The sequence below is a fragment of the Penicillium nucicola genome (genome assembly GCF_028828085.1).
Source record: "Penicillium nucicola strain IBT 29836 chromosome Unknown utg000008l, whole genome shotgun sequence".
In the NCBI taxonomy this organism is placed as follows: domain Eukaryota; kingdom Fungi; phylum Ascomycota; class Eurotiomycetes; order Eurotiales; family Aspergillaceae; genus Penicillium; species Penicillium nucicola.
The window spans coordinates 1,922,061-1,939,358 of record NW_026643132.1 but is presented as its reverse complement, the minus strand read 5'-3'; the positions used below and the strand labels follow the sequence as shown (position 1 = coordinate 1,939,358).

The window sequence follows — 17,298 nt, the reverse complement described above, 5'->3', positions numbered from 1 at the left end:
TTTCGTCTCAGCTTAAGACACGACCTACCCCAGAGTCAGATTCAGATCACGACCTGCAGCTTTCTTCTCTGCCCACAGGATTCAAAAAAGATGCGATAGATACCCTCAGCTTCAAATATACCACCTTCAAATCTCAAGGGTCAGATCAATATCACCACCACACCAAATGTCCCAACCAAAACCCTTCCCTCCAACCCGATGGCTGGCCATCCTCCTCCTATTCATCCTATTCTCAATACAAACCGCCAACGCCGAAGAAGAAACAGTTTGGGTAACAGTTCGAGCAACAAAAACAGCACACGCAACCCCAACAGCACCAACACCAGCATCCTACACATCCCTCAGCAAATTCAAGGACGCAGTGCTAGAAACGACAAATGAGTACCGTGCCTCGCACGATGCAAATCCACTCCAGTGGAATGATACTCTCGCCGAGTATTCAAAGAACTGGGCAGATGCTTGTGTATGGAAGCATTCGGTGCGTACCCTATCCCACCTCTCATCCAACCATCCAAAAAAAAGTATATCAACTAATTTGATATCACAGGATGGCCCATACGGCGAGAATCTAGCCTACGGCTATGGAAATGCCTCCGCAGCAGTCATTGCCTGGGGCGACGAGGGCGCCATGTACAACTTCGGCAAACCAACCGGGTTCACAGAGGAGACCGGACATTTCACGCAGCTTGTGTGGAAGGCGACGACGCAAGTAGGGTGTGCGGCTGTGAACTGTGGGTATACGCATGACAACGACAAGCGAGATGATGGGGCCGATGGCAATGGGAGTGAGGCTGGAGAGTGGGATTCGAACGACATACTTGGGGTGAATATGGCTGCGCGAGGTGAAAAGGAAAGCCCGCGCGCTCAAGGGTGGTATGTTGTTTGCGAGTATACGCCTGCGGGCAATGTGGTTGGGGAGCATGATTCGTATTTCAAGAAGAACGTTATGCCGCCGATGAGGGATGGGCCTGCTTCTACCTCTACTTCTACGTCGGCTTCTTCCACGACAACTAGTGCTGCCGATACGTCTCCGTCGCAGAATGCGGCTACTTCTACTACTGGGGGTAGTCAGGGTCAGCCCACTGGTGGAGCGATCCGGTTCGGACTTGACTCGAAGCTGGGGATGACGCTTGTTGCTCTGGGGACGGTGGGGATTGGGATGGGGCTTTATACATGAGAATGTTTATGATGTAGCTGAGAGAAAATACAATGAACTTTGCTAGGAACTGGTTTCGTAGCCATCTCTCATGCTTATCCACATTGCACATTTCATCGGGAGGCGCACCGCTCGATCTATTGAATTTTGGAATGTCCCGATCCTCACTGGGCTTGCCCAGGGAACCTAAAAGAAACACAAGGGGACAGAAGGCTGGGTTTAGGCACAGCGAAACGCCAGCAGCGAAACAGGGGGAAAAGAGGAACAAAAGGAAACACATTATTTGCGAGAATGGAAAAGACGGATTCATTAAACAATGACCTCCTCGGTCTCTTCGATAATCTCTTCCACCATCTCCTCGACCACGGTATCGCCTTGGTCTTCGACATTTTCGGGAGCGTCGACAGCGGCCTTGGGTGTGTCGGCATCCTCGGGGAGACCAAAGGCCTCCTTCTCCTCGGCCATGAGCTCCTTCTCGCGACGGAGCCAGGCGACCCACTCGTTGAGCACACGCTTGCGGGTCTCGACAACGGCGGTGTTGGCGATGTCGACGGCGTATTTGTCCTCCTCGTCGAATTCCTTTGAGTACTCGCGGAGGTTCTTGCGCACTTGCTTTTGCTCCTCCTTGCTGAGGAGAGTGGCGGGGCGCGGGCGCCAGCTGAACTGCTTGAACTTCTCGGTAGGGTTCTCTGAGAGGGTAGTACCGGAGAAGGTGTGCATGTTCCAACCGTTCTCCATCTATCATGTAGTTAGCATCAGGTTGTAAATAGCGTGAGTGGGTGAATCTTACAGAGTGAGTCCAGACACTGGCGCTGGAGACAACGTAACGACCAGTTGAGTCCCAGTCAATGTCGGTGACACCGTAGTGCTCAATAGTCTTCATGAGCTGAAGGTTGGCGGCGAGGTCCTTCTCGGCCTCGACCTTTTCACCCTCGAAGTCCATGTCCCAGAAGTCCATATCGAAGCTGGTCTGGGAGTGGACGGTAGCGACAATAACGAAACGACCCTTGGGGGACCAGTAGATACCGTTGCTGGTCTTCTTCTCAATAGTGCGCACCAGCTTGAAGTTACCACCGGGGTGGCCCTTCTTCTCAGGGGCGAAGAATGAGACGGATGTCTTGGGGAGGACGGCGGCACCAGCTGCGGCCTCGCCGTTGGTAATGGCGACGAAACGGGATCCATTGGGCTCCCAGGCGAAGTTAATAACGGTGTCCTTCAGACTGTCGACAACCTCCACGGGAACACCCTTCTCGCGAACACGGAAAATCTCCAAGTTAGTAGCCATGGACTTCTTCGACTTGGAGTGACGGTCGACCTTGACACAGACGTAGGCACCCTGGGATTGCCAGTGCAGCTTGACATCGGAAACATTGAACAGGTTACGGGTACGGACGACCTCCTTGGAAGGAACGCTCATCATACCGACACGAGCGGGGTTGCTGCCGATTTCGGGAGTCCAGAAGCACATCAATTGTTCGTACTGCTTGATACCTTCGCGGGTGACGGTGGCCGGGGACCACTCAAAGTCCATGACACCCTCGATCTTCACAGATGTGCGGCCCAGGAGGTTCATGTTGGGGAGTTCGTAGATGGAGATGGACTGGCCCTGGAGCATACGAGCAACGTACTTCTCGTCGGCGGACCACTTGAAAGCGGGCCACTGGACCTTCTTCTTGGGGGCAACATCGCCCTCAATGGCAGCAGGGGCGGCCAAGTCGTGCGAGACAAATGAGCGGAGAGGCTTGCCGGTTTCGATATCCCAGACAATGATGTTCTTTCCATCCTCCTCGAAGGTCAGTAGAGGGTGGCCTTCCTCGACCTGAATGGGGCGTGCGGACCACGTCGTCAAGTAGCCCTCGAGCGGGGAGAACTCAATCAACTGAACGTAAGGGTGAGGGAACTGCTTTTGCTTGGAGAAGGAGGCACCACCCCAAAGTTGGACACCCTGGGGATGGACGGAGGCAAGGAAGGTTCCCTTGGGGGACCATTGGACGAAAAGTTGGGTCCAGTTAAGGCGGTCGACAACGTTCTCTGGCGGGTTGGACTTGTTATTCCAGAAGACACCGACCTTGTCGTTGCGGTAAAGGACGAACTGATCACGGGCGTTGGCATCTCCCATCCACGAGCGCAGGTGCTCCTTCTCCTTGAAAGGCTCCGGAGCGGGGGCCTGATACTCCTCATCAATGCGACCTTCACGACCATAGCGCTCAATATCCATCAACTTGTTCACGGCCAGAGTGTGCTTCTTATCGAGGGGAACGCCGTGGAGTTGCTTGACGGCAGCGACTGCCTGCTCGGGGGTCTCGTATTCGACGAAGGCGAAACTATTTCCTCCAAAAATTAACAATAGTCCTCCTAAATGCGAATAATACCCAATACGCACCCTTCGGTCATCTTCTTGTCGTTGACGGGCATGAACACAGCATCTTCGGAAGTGCTACCGACGGAGTTGAGTTTTCTCAAAAGGAACTTGACGAGCTTCTGTCGGCTGTCCTCGGGGACGACTGGGAGGCCATCGATGCAAATAAATGTGTCCAAACCCTCCTCAACCTTCACTTCATATTGCGCCTTGAGATCTAGACGACGCATTAGAGAGGGGCACACAAACACAAAGAAATCCTGTACTCACCGGAGAAATCAATCTCCTCCTCCTCTTCCTCGTGGAGGTCCTGCTCGGATAGTGTATCGAAACTGGGCGCCATGCTGGGTGTACCGAAGGCGTCTATAGTCGGAACAGAGTAAGATCGGTGGAATCCGTCCTGATGGATTTTCGGGCAGCACAAATCTGGCGGGCGGCCAATTCTTTGTGCGAGCCGGGCTCCATGGGCTGACTCAGATCTGAGTCAGCAGACGCTTAGTCATTTCCCCGGGATCACCTGGGCATCATGATAGTTAGTCCTCACCAGCTGTTTGCGCTTCTCTATATATTGCTACTGTCTTTGTTTGACCATAACTCTGTGGACTGCGGCTAAATTCTATCCTTGCCTGCTGTCTTTTTGGCTTTCATTTGTGTTGGTATGATTCAATGCCCCGCTGATCTTAAGCGCCAGTGCGACTCGAGTATAGCCCACCTGACAACTCCGATCGGCGACAGCTCTCTCCCGACCACCATATTAACCTAGACATTTACTGAAGCCCTCAATTGCGCGCTCCGACCAGCCAAGCTTACATCTATCCCTGTTGTATCCTCTTTGTGATCTACTACAAGATGTCGTGTAAGCTAACGGCCTCGGCGTTACCCCGGTGCCAACTGCCGATTCTTCAAAGAACCTCCAAACTGACCCGTCCGTATGCGCAATAGTATCATCCGAAATGCGCGACAAATACACCGAAATCATCGATACGATCTTGGCCGAGAGTGATCTCAATACCATCTCCGAGAAGCGGATTCGCAAAGGTCTCCAGGAAGCCGTCGGCTATGATCTTACTCCGCAGAAGGTCGGTCAATCCCCGCGACATGTTGCGCCAGGGTGTATTTGGGCCATTGGTGGCTTGTGGTAAAGCACTGTTGCTAACATATACAAAGACGGAGATCAAGCAGCTCATTATGGAGCGGTTCGACCGATTCGCCGAGCGGAATGGCGTCGGGTCGCCCGAGGAAACCACTACAAGCAATGGCCAGCGCGATGGTGATTCAGCCTCTGCTGCAGTGCCTTCCCCGCCCCCTTCGTCTTCCCCCGTGAAGCGCCAAGCTTCTAGCGACATTACCTCCGAGCCTGCCAGCGCATCCCCGCCAGCTAAGAAACACAAGTCGGATGATGTTGACGCGGATGCGATGTTTGCAGCACGGCTCCAAGCCGAGGAGAACTCACGCGCGCGACCAACTCGAGGAGGAAACACTCGACGGGCGGCGGCTCCTAAGAAGAAGACCAAGAAGGCAAAGACCTCAACCAGGGTCAAAGCAGAAGATGATTCAGATATTGGATCGGGCTCAGAGGCCAAAGAAAAGAAGGAAGTTAATCGGAATACTGGATTCCATGTATGTTCATGTCTTTCAAGTGTCACAACCTGCAGCATTCTGACACTCATAGAAACCGTTGAACCTTTCCGAACCTCTCTCTGCGCTCTTGGGAGAAATCACAGTAAGCCTAGCCTACTTTTACACTATGTTTGCATTACTGATATCAGTCCAGCTTTCGCGGCCACAAACCGTCAAAAAGGTCTGGCAGTACATTCGTGAGAATGAGCTCCAAGACCCCAGTGATCGTCGTCAAATTCGATGTGATGATGCCATGCGTGCTGTATTCAAACAGGACCGAGTTCATATGTTCACCATGACCAAAATTTTGAACCAGAATCTGTATAACCCTGACGAATAGTCCCTTGTCAGAGATGACTTTGATCATGGAAGAACAGGCTCCAATCCAAGACCTGTCGCCTAACGATTCTCCTTGGCTTATCATTCTTTTTCCAATGCATGTGGATGCTGGCGTGGTTATTTTTTCAGCAGTACTTTAGCAATTCCTGTCGCCATTTATGTTATTTGACTTGCTTGTGCTCTCCAGCGGGCGTTGGTGTAGCGTTTCTGGATGCATTCATAGTCTCAAAGGTCCTCATCCTCAGTTCTTGATCCCGATCCCCGTAATATAATATTCTTCCTACTCTGTACAAAACCCTAATTGGGCATGGCCCCCGGCGCTTTAAATTTCCAAACTGCTGGCAAAATGCTATTGTTGGCCAGTACCAGTATATGCCTGGGAAAAGAGGGACACTGTCTTAAGCATGTAAATGCTTGCGTAGACTGATTTCACTCGGGTTTCACTAAGCCATAGCGATGCGACCTTGTTTATGTTGAGCAGGAGGTGTGAGGCACACAATGCCTCATCCAATCCATGCGGCATGCGGGATCAGTCAGCGACATCACTTTTTTCCGACTCTTCCCCCACCACCACGATACGCAACGTCAAGCTCTCCGGCTACCGTGCAATTGTCGCCAATTCGCGGCTTCTCTTGTGACTTTTACCCCGGTTTCCCTCTCCACAATGGCCGACAGCCAGCCTCCTCCTCCAGAGTCCAGTCAAAGCCGCGGCGGTCGTCGCCGTGGCCGCGGAGGGGCAGCAACCTCCGGCCGAGATTCACAACGGAATGGTGATGGCACTGGAAGAACATCCAAGCCTCGCACTCGTGGTAGCGGTCGCGGCGGCGCCGAAGGTGGACGTGGCAGACAGAATCCCAGTGCCGACCAGGCCCAGAATGATGACACGCAGTCCACATCGAAAGCTACGATAAAGGCGAAGAAACCAGTCGTCGCAGCAACCGATGATGCAGATGATGGAGAAGTTTGCTTCATTTGCGCCTCTCCCGTTGAGCATACCTCCGTCTCTCCTTGCAACCATCGGACCTGTCACATCTGTGCGCTTCGGCTGCGGGCACTATACAAGAACAAAGCTTGCGCTCATTGTCGGGTACGGTCACACCAAAAGCGAGCTTTCCGGGCGATCCATATTGGAGCGAGCCCTTGAACGTATTGTGCATTTACTGATGCACATAACAGACCGAATCGAATTTCATAGTCTTCACAGATGATCCGGTACGGCGATTTGAGGACTTCCAGAAGAAAGACTTTGCTCGAACAGATGAAAATCTTGGTATCCAATATGAGAACGACGAGATATTCGAGGATACGGTGCTCTTGTTGCGGTATAACTGCCCGGACGAGGACTGTGACGTGGCTTGTCTGGGCTGGCCGGATCTCCACCGTCACGTAAAGAACAAGCATGGGAAGGCGATGTGGTAAGTTAACCTCGCAAAGCGATGCGATGTGGGACCGGCAGCTGACGATGTGGAACAGTGACCTCTGTACACGGAACAAGAAGGTGTTTACTCACGAGCATGAATTGTTCACACCAGCCGAGTTGCGTAGACACGAGAAGTCCGGAGACGATAAGCCAGGTGCCATAGATCAAAGTGGTTTCAAGGGACACCCCGAGTGTGGTTTCTGTCGTCAGCGCTTCTATGGTGACGACGAGCTTTACACCCATTGTCGTGACAAGCACGAACGTTGCCACATTTGTGACCGACGCTCTTCCCACCGCCAGCAACAATACTACGTCGACTACAACGCGCTTGAGAACCATTTCCAAAAAGATCATTTCATCTGTCTGGACCAGGAATGCCTTGAAAAGAAGTTCGTCGTATTCGAGTCTCAGATGGATCTGAAGGGTCACCAACTTGAGGCACATCCCAACGGACTTTCCAAGGACGTTCGCAGAGACGCCAGAATGGTTGATTTGGCCGAGTTCGATAACATGCGCACTCCATACCAACAGGGCCGTCAACGTCGGGGTGCCGGCCGAGGCCGTGACCCCAATGCTGAGCCATTGCCGGCATCCAGCGCTCAGCCAATGACCCGAGCTGAAATCGCATACCAGCGCCAGATGGCTATCCAAAGCTCACAATCCGTCTCGACCCGCACCTTTGGTGGTCAGCTCACCCGGGAGGATACTCAGCCTGTGCGCGCACCCGAGCGGTCCGCCGCTGCGACCCCCGTGCAAGCTCCTCCCGCCTCCCGCTCTACTCCTCTCCCTACTGCTCAATTCGAAAATCTCAACATCTCTGCCACGCCAGCTCCGGTCAGTTCATTAGATGAAACTCGTCGCCTGCGCCACGGGGCCGTAATTGAGCGTGCCTCCAACCTCCTTCGTAACGATGCCACCAAGATGGGCGAGTTCCGCCAGAGAGTATCAAACTACCGTACTTCTTCCATCTCAGCAACAGAGCTCATCGATGCCTTCTTTTCATTGTTCGACACATCCAGCACAGAGCTGGGGAAACTTGTCAAGGAACTAGCCGACATCTACGAGGACGAATCGAAGCGTTCCGGTCTCCTTCGAGCCTGGAACGACTGGCGTGCCATCAACGAGGACTACCCGGCCCTTCCTGGTCCTGGGGGTCTTCTTCCTGGCATGTCCCCAGCCACCGTCAGCACTGGCGGAAAACGAGTACTTCGCCTGAAGTCATCCACCGCCCAATCTTCCCGTTCTGCAGTCGGCCGAAGCGGTGCTCTTCCAACCGCTCCCTCAAACCCATTCCCTCCTCTTTCTGCCGCAGCTGGCTCCTCTTCTCGCCGCTCAAAAGCATCATCCGCTACCCCTTGGGCTGCAGCCGCACCCGCGCCTTCATTCTCTCGTCCTTCCATGCCAAGCCCGGTCAGCCGTCCTTCCTCCACGACCCCCTCTTCCAGCCGTGCTCCTGTTTCTGCTCCTGCCCCCCGCGGTGATGCCTTCCCATCCCTCCCACCAGCAGCCAAGCCAAACGTCCTGATGGCCGGCAAGACCCGCGGTACGGTCCGCTGGAACGACAACCGTGGTCCCGCTCCCAGTGCATGGGGTTCCGGAAACAGCTCTGGAACTTCCACCCCTGCTGAGCCAAATCTTGATCAGGAGTCAAGCTCTGGCAAGAAGGGCAAGAAGAACAAGGGAAAGCAGACCTTGTTCCACTTCGGATAATTTACCTCGATTGACTTTGAAGAGGCATATCATACTTTGCTCCGATATGTCTTGTTGATGCTGATATCCTTGAGAGTGCAATCTTTCAGCGTACTAATCTCATGTTAAAAAATATGTTAGAGTTCCCCTTGTTGCTGTACCTAGCGATTGCAGATACAATATTTTATGGAAGTACTTTTTATTTTCAACGATCTTGATACACACATTTGGTTACAACTGAACGTGGGATAGATACGGACAGGGGAGAAAAACTAATACACTGCAGTGAGATTCGCGCTCTAAGAGTAATATCATATCTGAGAACTGAAACGACCGACCTGAGCCTTTTCCTTCTCCAGTTCGATCCCCCCGAGGTCATAAAATACAATTATATAAGCTAGAAAGTTGAGAAGGCACAGGACCTCGGGAGTCATGTCAACCCACCATAGACCCTAGCTGAAGTGTGCTGAAACAAGCACAACACTATCATTGTCATCGCCATCGTCATCGGCAGGGTAAGAGTCAGACAGAAGCTCAGACCCAGAGTCAATGATGATGGGTTCGGATACATGAGTACCTTCTGTCTCATGGTTCTCTCCGAGACTGAACACTTGAGCTTCAAGAGAATGGGCTGAAACATCAGAGGCATGCCCAGGGTGAGCATCGGGATCTAATACGGTATCAGGTTCGGGGTACATCGCCATTTCTTCGTTAATAGCAGCCATGCGCAGGACAAAGTCATCTTGAAGTTTGATTAAGACAGAGTGAAGAGCAGCATCATCCATAGTCCCATCACGGGCGAGAAACAATTATTCCCGCAGTGAAAGAAGCAATTTCCGTTTTTGAGCAATGGCCACTGCGCGAGATGAACTGTTTCGGCGCAGAGCAAGCTGATCTACTTCCTCGGAAACGGACTGTGCTTTTGTCAGAACAGCAGGTGGGAGGTCAGTGAGCTTTGCGAGAACTAAACCATATCGTCGATCAGGAAAGGGACCCTCAGCGATGCGGTACTGCATGGTCATTTTGGAGGTATCTGAGGCGATATCTGCTGCGAGATGGAGGTTTATGACACCGGCTCTGTCGGCGAGAATCTGTGCTAGGTCGTGGAAATGGGTGACGTACCAGACGAGGGCGTTGCTAGAGATGAGAGCTTCAGCTAGGGCGACTGCGATGGCGAGTCCGTCTGTTGTGCTGGTTCCTCTGCCTAGTTCATCGATGATTACCATGCTTCGTGGTTGTATATTTCGTAGGATGAAAGCCATTTCACGCATCTCCGCTGCAAATGTGGAGACGTTTGCATCAAGGTCGTCGGAATTTGCGACGCGAGCGAAAAGCTGGTGGGATATTGGGAAAGAAGCGTATTGGGCGGGTACGAAGCAACCGATCTGGGCCATGATTGTCGTTAGAGCTAGGGAACGAATGTAAGTGGATTTGCCGCTCATGTTGCATCCTGTAACGATCTGGAAACGAGTTTGTGGGGTTGCATATGCGTCGTTCGGGATGAATTTGCTCGAATGAATCTGTTCTCTAATTGGATGGCGTCCTGACTTGATAGCGAGAGTGTCTGTTAGCTCTGGTCTGATGTATTCGTGACTTGTTGCTAGTTGGGCAAATGATGCTAGCATATCTAGCATTGCTATTGCCTCGCTGACTCGAAAAAGTCCAGATACTTGATCGCACACGTCACGAAGGAGATCCTGGATTGTACGATCACTCATATTAATCACTTCACTGTGAGCATCAGTGATCTTTTGATTGATTTTGACCAAGTCCAGCGTTTGGCACTCAACACGGTTTCGCTTGCGATAGACGTTGATGAAGACATCGGGTAAAGGACCTGGTTCTGCCGCAGGCATGGAGATGTAGTACTGGCGGGCAGTATCATATTTCAAATCGAGAACAATATCACATTGGTCTGGATCTTGTTAGAGAAATGTATGAGCAAACAGACTCTCAAATTACCTGACAAGTTCTTGACAAGCTCAGTGGCATCGGCGTTTGCCTCCTTGTAGGTCTGCCTAGCAACGTCGAGCAGACTATTGACACCGGCCTAGAGTGTGTCAGCTGGGCGGTATCAAACCGTATCTATATGAGTTTAACCTTAACACAATAGATGCGCTGATTTCGCAAATCAAGTGGCTTTGATTGGTATGTAACATGATCATTCAATGTGGTGTCCATGAGCTCCTCAATGGCATGGTGACCTTCCGGAGCACAAAGCTAAAAAGGATTAGCATGGGCCCAATATACTCGAGAGCTTGTAGTACTTCTCGTATAGTCAGCAGCAAATCACTTTGTGCTGTCGCAAGCGCCTGGAAGATGTTCTTGATCGCAGACACAAAGGTCTTGAGCATGATGACATAGTTGACAGACTGTTCGATGTATTGCATTGTCCGCTTGGTGGGAACGAGGATGATCTGGATTCTTTTAACCCCAAGCTTGAATACAGAGCTCAGAACTTACAGCAGTCAATACCTTGTCTGCATCGATAAATCCTTTAAGAGCTTGTCTCACAGACACAAACATATCCTCTTTGGTCGATAAATCTTCCACAGCATTGTATCTGGCAGTCAATTTCACTCGTTCAGTTGAAGGCTGCAAGATACTAGCTCGGAGTAGTCTCGCTCCCATAGGTGTCAGCGTCTCATTCAATAGTCCGTACAAACTTTCTCGCGACTTCGCATTCTGCAAGTTCTGGATGAGTTCGAGAGACACGATAGTCGCCAAGTCAATAGTCATGGACCCTTGTGATGGCTCGAATCGGATGCGTAGCGAATGCGATGTGAAAGATCGCTGGAGTTCAATCTCGACATATTTGAGAACCTAAGTCCTATGTCAGTAACTCCCCCGGGGAAAAAAAGAAGCGATCCTACGGCAGCAAAGCAACACGCTGCGAAATAATTCCCTCCCAGGGTCACCTTGAGCGAATCAACTTCTTCTGGAAAAGCCAATCGGTCCACATATTCATGGCCCGTTTTCTCGGACCAGCATCGACGGTCAAGAAAAGTAAATATTGGATCGGGTAAATTCTCTTGGATGATATATCGAAGCTTGGACTCTTTGGCCGTGTTCATGAACAGGATTTCACTGGGCTCGAAAACACCGATCTTGATAATTGTATTCACATAGGTTTGACTATCACATATTTGACAGAGAACTGCTTCAGCTGTGGCAAGATTGACAAATGCGAGACCGACAGTCGATGAGACGCCCCGCGATTCACTGACGGCGCAGATGAGATCTTGCGAAGCGACACTGGTGGCTGTGGTAGTTGGTCTCCCTGTTAAACGTCTGCTGCCAGCTCTAGAAGTTGGAGCAAGAGTACTCAGCGACACCTGTGAGTCCGAATAGACCGACATGGTGAAGCTGTGAGTAGTTGTAGTGGAGAAGTGATACGCGATAAGATAAAGATATTTTCCCTCAAAATTTCTCTCCTCAGCAAAACCCAAACGACAAAATGGCCACTCTCTATCCTCCCCCCAGCAAGCGCCAAAAGGTTGCTCAGGCAGAGAAGGCTCGTGAGCAGCAAGAGATTCAGGGTATTCCGTCCGACTTGGGTAGTGTTCGTGTACAGTTCTACGACCAAGCAACTGGAAATGCCACCGGGCCTGCGGTCTCCGTCCCAGTCGCCGATGCGAACGTCAAGAACCTGGAGACTCTGTTGAACACATTACAAGGAAATGTGAGAATAAAAGTTGGCCCCACGATCGCAATTGATGTTTTTCTGACAATGATTACAGGACGACGAAGGCCGAGTACCATACCGGTTCACCCACCAATCCGAAAAAGAGGGCGAGACAATTGACATTCTCTCCGACATCTATCACTCACTCCTTCAGCCCGGAATTAAGACAACTGAAGACACAGTCTCTCTATATTTCACACCTCAAGCCGTCTTCCGAGTGAGAGCAGTCTCGCGATGCGCCGCCTCCATCGCGGGGCACGGCGAAGCCATCCTAGCCACATCCTTTTCCCCAGTCTCATCCTCCAACATGGTCTCCGGTAGTGGAGACTCAACCGCCCGTATTTGGGACTGCGATATGGGAGTGCCGCTGCATACCCTCAAGGGCCACACCAGTTGGGTGCTTGCCGTTGCATACTCGCCGAATGGTGCGATGATCGCGACCGGAAGCATGGACAACACTGTTCGTTTCTGGGATGCGAAGAAGGGCCAGGCGCTCGGTGGACCGCTCAAGGGCCATGCGAAGTGGATCACCAATTTGGCGTGGGAGCCTTACCATGTACAGGAATCTGGACGCCCGCGTCTTGCATCTGCCTCTAAGGACTCGACTGTCCGGGTCTGGGATGTTGTGTCAAGAGTCATTGACCATGTGCTTACTGGCCACAAGTCGTCCGTCACTTGCGTGAAGTGGGGTGGTACTGGAAAGATCTACACTGCGTCTCACGATAAGACCATCAAGATCTGGAACCCGAAGGATGGCACACTCCTGCAGACTCTATCCGCGCATGCTCACCGTATCAATCATCTTGCCCTGTCCACTGACTTTGCTCTCCGCACTGCTTACCACGACCACACTGGCAAGGTCCCTGCGTCCGAGGCTGAGAAGATCGCTGCTGCTAAGAAGAGATTCGAGGAGGCGGCAACAGTGAACAACAAGATTGTGGAGCGTTTGGTGTCGGCAAGTGATGACTTTACCATGTACCTGTGGGAGCCATCGTCTTCTAACAAGCCCGTTACTCGGATGCTGGGTCACCAGAAGGAGGTAAACCACGTTACCTTCTCCCCAGACATGGCCTACATTGCCTCGGCTGGATTCGACAACCACGTCAAGCTATGGAACGGCCGTGATGGAAAGTGAGTATCTCTTTCCCAATGACAATTGACATAAGCTAATTTATATAGGTTTATCAACACTTTCCGCGGCCACGTGGGAGCCGTTTACCAATGTTGCTTCTCAGCAGACTCGCGCATGCTGGTGTCATCGTCCAAGGATACCACTCTGAAGATCTGGAATGTGCGCACTGGCAAGCTGTCAATGGATCTGCCTGGTCACAAAGACGAAGTTTTCGCTGTCGATTGGAGTCCCGACGGACAGAAGATCGGCAGTGGAGGTAAAGACAAGGCCATCAAGATCTGGAGAAACTAGACTAAGCGACTTGACATCAACCTGCCAAACGCTTTCCACACTCGATCTGATATGGATAGGATTGTCCCACTGAAGTTGGAGTGAATCACAACTGCATTAAGACACCGATGCCAGCAGTCCGATATATCTCGGACCCGGGGAACCTAAACCCGAGGGCCGACGCTTCCAGTGAAGTTTGCTTCACATCCCTTGAAGCTCCCATGGCCCCGGTCCAGCGACGGATACTTGCCTTAATGCAAGACATCCGTGAACCCTGGGCAGATCAGACCGTTGCAGTCTGACAAGCTTGCCTTTGGCTCAATCTAGATTCTGCGAGGTGGATAAGCATAGAAGTTAGATGATGCTTAAAGTATGTTTTGCGTTTTGATGAACCCTGTTCTATCACTGCCTGGGGCAGTACAAAAGGACTTTTTTTATGTATTTAGGAGCTTAATGAACATTTGATCCATGGAGTGCTCTATGTAGACGTTGCACTGCGGTGTATCATAGTTTACATGCTAGTATAGGTTCGAGTCGACTCCTTTGATACCTCGGCATTTAACGTTGCCCAGGCCAAGCTTGTAAGACAAGTGTTACCCTTCGCCCCTACAGCCACCGACGCCATCAAACACAAACCTAAATCCAGTATCACTTAGAAGTATCACGCTCGTAGCTTTCAGACAGCTATGGTTAGCCTTTCCCTAGAGCTTCAGTCATGGGATCAAAGCTCCCGTCTAAGATTATCGTTATAGACGTATATTATCAATTCCCCCATGGAGAGCGCGGTTCCCTAAGCAAACGTCAGATTTAGCACTTCTTCCGTGCATAGAGAAGCTCTCGTTTCTGAACCGGAATCGAATCAGGACTGGTGCAATGCAGGCTATAATTCAATATTTTACCCAAATCACCACATATAAAACAATTCGGACATAGGCCAAAGATTCAATTCACCACTTCACTAGATATCAACGAGAAAAAGCAAAAGAAAAAACAAAAAAAAAAAAACAATCAAACTAATCAAGCAGCACAAAAAAGGTATCCGCCTCAAGCTAAGAAACACACAACTGATAACACCCAGACAAAGGTCTAGATATACTGCCAAGCAGGAATATCCCCCTCATAAGTAATAGCCATAGCCGAGAAACCAAGACACTCGCCAACATCTCCCTTAGGAACAGTGGCATTAGCCAGCGCGCCGAACACCTGCCAACGGCTATCCTCCGTGGGACACGCCATAAAGCCACTCGCGCCCCAACCCTGGTAGGAATAATGCGACCACGGCTCACCCGCCTCATAAGCAAAGGGGCCGTAAGACGAGCCAGCGGGGATATTGGCAGAGTGGGCCTGAGTGAAGCTCAATGCGCCAGTAGGGTCGATGTAGACCTGCTGGCCGCCGGGGACCATGGTGTCCATGCTGGTGCCGCCGGGCGCGAAGACGGTTTGGTTCCCGGCTGGGCAGGCGTTGACCTGGCTGGGACAGTAGCTGGCTGTTGAGCCGCCCAGGTAGAACTTTTGGCCTGCGGCGTTGAGTTGCAGGAAGTGGATTGGGCTGGCGGAGCGGGCAGCCATTACCGTGAATGGAGGGTTTGCTGCGGGTGCTGGGGCTGCGCTGGCGAGTAGGGGCAGGGCGAGGGCTGGGAGGGTGAACTTCATTTTGGTGGATTGATCGTGGTGGTGATAGTGATAGTGGTGGATGGGTGGATGAGAGGAAGAGAGAATTGATAGATGGAGGGTGATGCTGGGAGGAGTTGTGCTTGTAATTGATCGAGGGGATCTGAGGTGGACTGGAAGTCCTTTTATAGAGAGATCAACGCAGACACATGCAAGTGTAGTTCTGACCCTGGGAAGGCTTCCACTCGTTCCCACAGTTCATAGACTGGCGGCTTTCTCCGGAGAGACCGAGTGGTCACATTCCGATTGGGGGCGAAATATGTGAATAGAGTGCAATTTGAGACATGGAGTTGCATGTCCTGCATGTCTTCAAGATCTAATATTATCTCGAGTTCTATGCTACGGTGTCGTTCGGGCTAGGTTCGCTTAAGGCTAAATTGTGAGACAGAATGACGGGCGTTGCAGGACGTGATAGGCTCACCTCTATTCAACAGCCCATGCTCTTCTTCGGTGGCTTGCCAAGATGCGGAGGATCCTATTGTAAACGAGGTGCAAAGAGGTTCGGAGGTGAAGATCATCGTATCCCTGTCTCACTTTGCCCCACAAGGGTGTTCATACTTCGATTTGCTGCTTCCACGGTGCTTTCGTGTACTCTTTGCACGGCGAAGGGGCAAACAGTTAAGACTCAAAAGAGAGACATCTAAACTAGAATCTGGGCAGATTGGCCTATCTTCCTCTCGACTGTAACGCTGTGCATGTTCAACCCTCCCTGTGAATAGTGGCGCATATCCACGGAATGCACTCCATCTCCGCAGATGCAACTAAGAATAGTCGGCAAACACAGTCCATTGACCGTCAACCCACCTATGACGTGTTTTCTGCCAAGAGACTCAATATCAGGAGTGCTATACCACTGCAGTCTCTCGCAAAGTCCCCATCTCGACAGCGACATCACCGTTCTACTGTACTGTAGCTCCAGATGCAACTCCCGACCCGCGAAGAATCAATGCAGGTTTCCCACTGTCATGCATCATACAACACAGGAATACTAAATGCAGGATCCAGGACGTACGGTACGTGCCGGTTTCCCGATCCCACGCCAAGACAGCCCCTGGCCATCCACGAGGAACAGTGTTTGCCAAGAGAAGGAAGTCGAACATTCGATTCTGTTTGGAATGATCTACTGTATACAGTATAGGAGTGCAGGCTCACCCATCAAACCACCCACGTCCCTCCAATTGCCTGAATGACCTCATCTGTTGTACGTCCGTCCCACGTTGTCCTACGCGACCGTTTTACCGTTCTGGTTACTGTTGCCTATAAAGAGGATGTGGGGGGACAATTCGGGGTGTGGATGTCAGGCACGGTGTGACATGTACAGGTATGATGTCGGCAGGGGAATGTGGTGTGAAGGGGGTGGGAGTGGTGACATGGGATTGCCTTGGTTTGATGCATTTGATACGATGAGCGTAGGACAGAGTTGGGGTTGGGTTGTTCGTAGACTGTGGTTTGTTCGAGTACGATTGAAGGGACTTATATAGACTGGATACCCAGACAACCAGGGATAATGGCTTGGTTAGGCTGAGCTCTACCCACAGGCAGAGAAGAGAGAGAAAGAAAATCCCATATATTAGAGTAACAACTTTTTTCTAGACCGGGCAAACCACCAGCCCGAAAAACAAGAAACCGAAAACATAACCAAAGAATGACAAGCCATTCAATTTGATCTGCTTCGACAGCGAATAGAAGAATAAAGAAGAAAAGAATATGTACGTGCGGACCATTTGCCGCCGAGGTATGAATAGACATGGCCAGGGGCCAAGAAAGCAAAAGAGAAATAATAGAAGGGAAGAAGGGAAGAGGAAGAGAAGAAAAGGGGAAGAAAAGACAGAGAACATAAGGGGAAGACATAAAACCATAGGCAAAAGACAAACATAGAAGAAACAATCCAAGGCAGAAAACCCCCAGCACCGGTAGGAGAAAGAGGCCCAAACACCGTTACCGTTAAGCCAACACG

General features: G+C 51.3%; 7 protein-coding genes across 7 annotated transcripts; 4 read left to right on the top strand and 3 right to left on the bottom strand.

Moving 5' to 3' along the window:
• Positions 1-166: 166 nt before the first annotated feature.
• On the top strand, positions 167-1,177 carry N7511_008230 (putative extracellular SCP domain protein Pry1; the record flags this gene model as incomplete). Its single annotated transcript, XM_057130607.1, has 2 exons — positions 167-478; positions 548-1,177. The coding sequence occupies 2 exons, from the start codon at positions 167-169 to the stop codon at positions 1,175-1,177; spliced, it is 942 nt and encodes a 313-aa protein (XP_056982390.1).
• Positions 1,178-1,465: 288 nt separating this feature from the next.
• Positions 1,466-3,858, bottom strand: EifCb (translation initiation factor eIF3 core subunit b; the record flags this gene model as incomplete). Its single annotated transcript, XM_057130606.1, has 4 exons — positions 1,466-1,894; positions 1,947-3,480; positions 3,540-3,732; positions 3,786-3,858. The coding sequence occupies 4 exons, from the start codon at positions 3,856-3,858 to the stop codon at positions 1,466-1,468; spliced, it is 2,229 nt and encodes a 742-aa protein (XP_056982389.1).
• A 610-nt stretch (positions 3,859-4,468) lies between these two features.
• N7511_008228 (SWIB/MDM2 domain protein) lies at positions 4,469-5,475 on the top strand (the record flags this gene model as incomplete). Its single annotated transcript, XM_057130605.1, has 4 exons — positions 4,469-4,594; positions 4,683-5,135; positions 5,188-5,238; positions 5,290-5,475. The coding sequence occupies 4 exons, from the start codon at positions 4,469-4,471 to the stop codon at positions 5,473-5,475; spliced, it is 816 nt and encodes a 271-aa protein (XP_056982388.1).
• A 663-nt stretch (positions 5,476-6,138) lies between these two features.
• N7511_008227 (E3 ubiquitin-protein ligase HEL2) lies at positions 6,139-8,604 on the top strand (the record flags this gene model as incomplete). Its single annotated transcript, XM_057130604.1, is given in 3 exon segments — positions 6,139-6,561; positions 6,651-6,889; positions 6,909-8,604. 3 exon segments carry the CDS (start codon positions 6,139-6,141, stop codon positions 8,602-8,604), a joined length of 2,358 nt encoding a protein of 785 aa, XP_056982387.1.
• Positions 8,605-9,035: 431 nt separating this feature from the next.
• Positions 9,036-11,942, bottom strand: N7511_008226 (MutS family protein MSH4; the record flags this gene model as incomplete). The annotated part of the gene is made up of 7 exons (XM_057130603.1): positions 9,036-9,325; positions 9,455-10,498; positions 10,546-10,633; positions 10,684-10,803; positions 10,851-11,000; positions 11,047-11,406; positions 11,457-11,942. 7 exons carry the CDS (start codon positions 11,940-11,942, stop codon positions 9,036-9,038), a joined length of 2,538 nt encoding a protein of 845 aa, XP_056982386.1.
• Positions 11,943-12,040: 98 nt separating this feature from the next.
• On the top strand, positions 12,041-13,691 carry N7511_008225 (uncharacterized protein; the record flags this gene model as incomplete). Its single annotated transcript, XM_057130602.1, has 3 exons — positions 12,041-12,265; positions 12,324-13,399; positions 13,448-13,691. The coding sequence occupies 3 exons, from the start codon at positions 12,041-12,043 to the stop codon at positions 13,689-13,691; spliced, it is 1,545 nt and encodes a 514-aa protein (XP_056982385.1).
• A 1,065-nt stretch (positions 13,692-14,756) lies between these two features.
• On the bottom strand, positions 14,757-15,323 carry N7511_008224 (putative IgE binding protein; the record flags this gene model as incomplete). Its single annotated transcript, XM_057130601.1, has 1 exon — positions 14,757-15,323. The coding sequence occupies one exon, from the start codon at positions 15,321-15,323 to the stop codon at positions 14,757-14,759; it is 567 nt and encodes a 188-aa protein (XP_056982384.1).
• Positions 15,324-17,298: the final 1,975 nt, after the last annotated feature.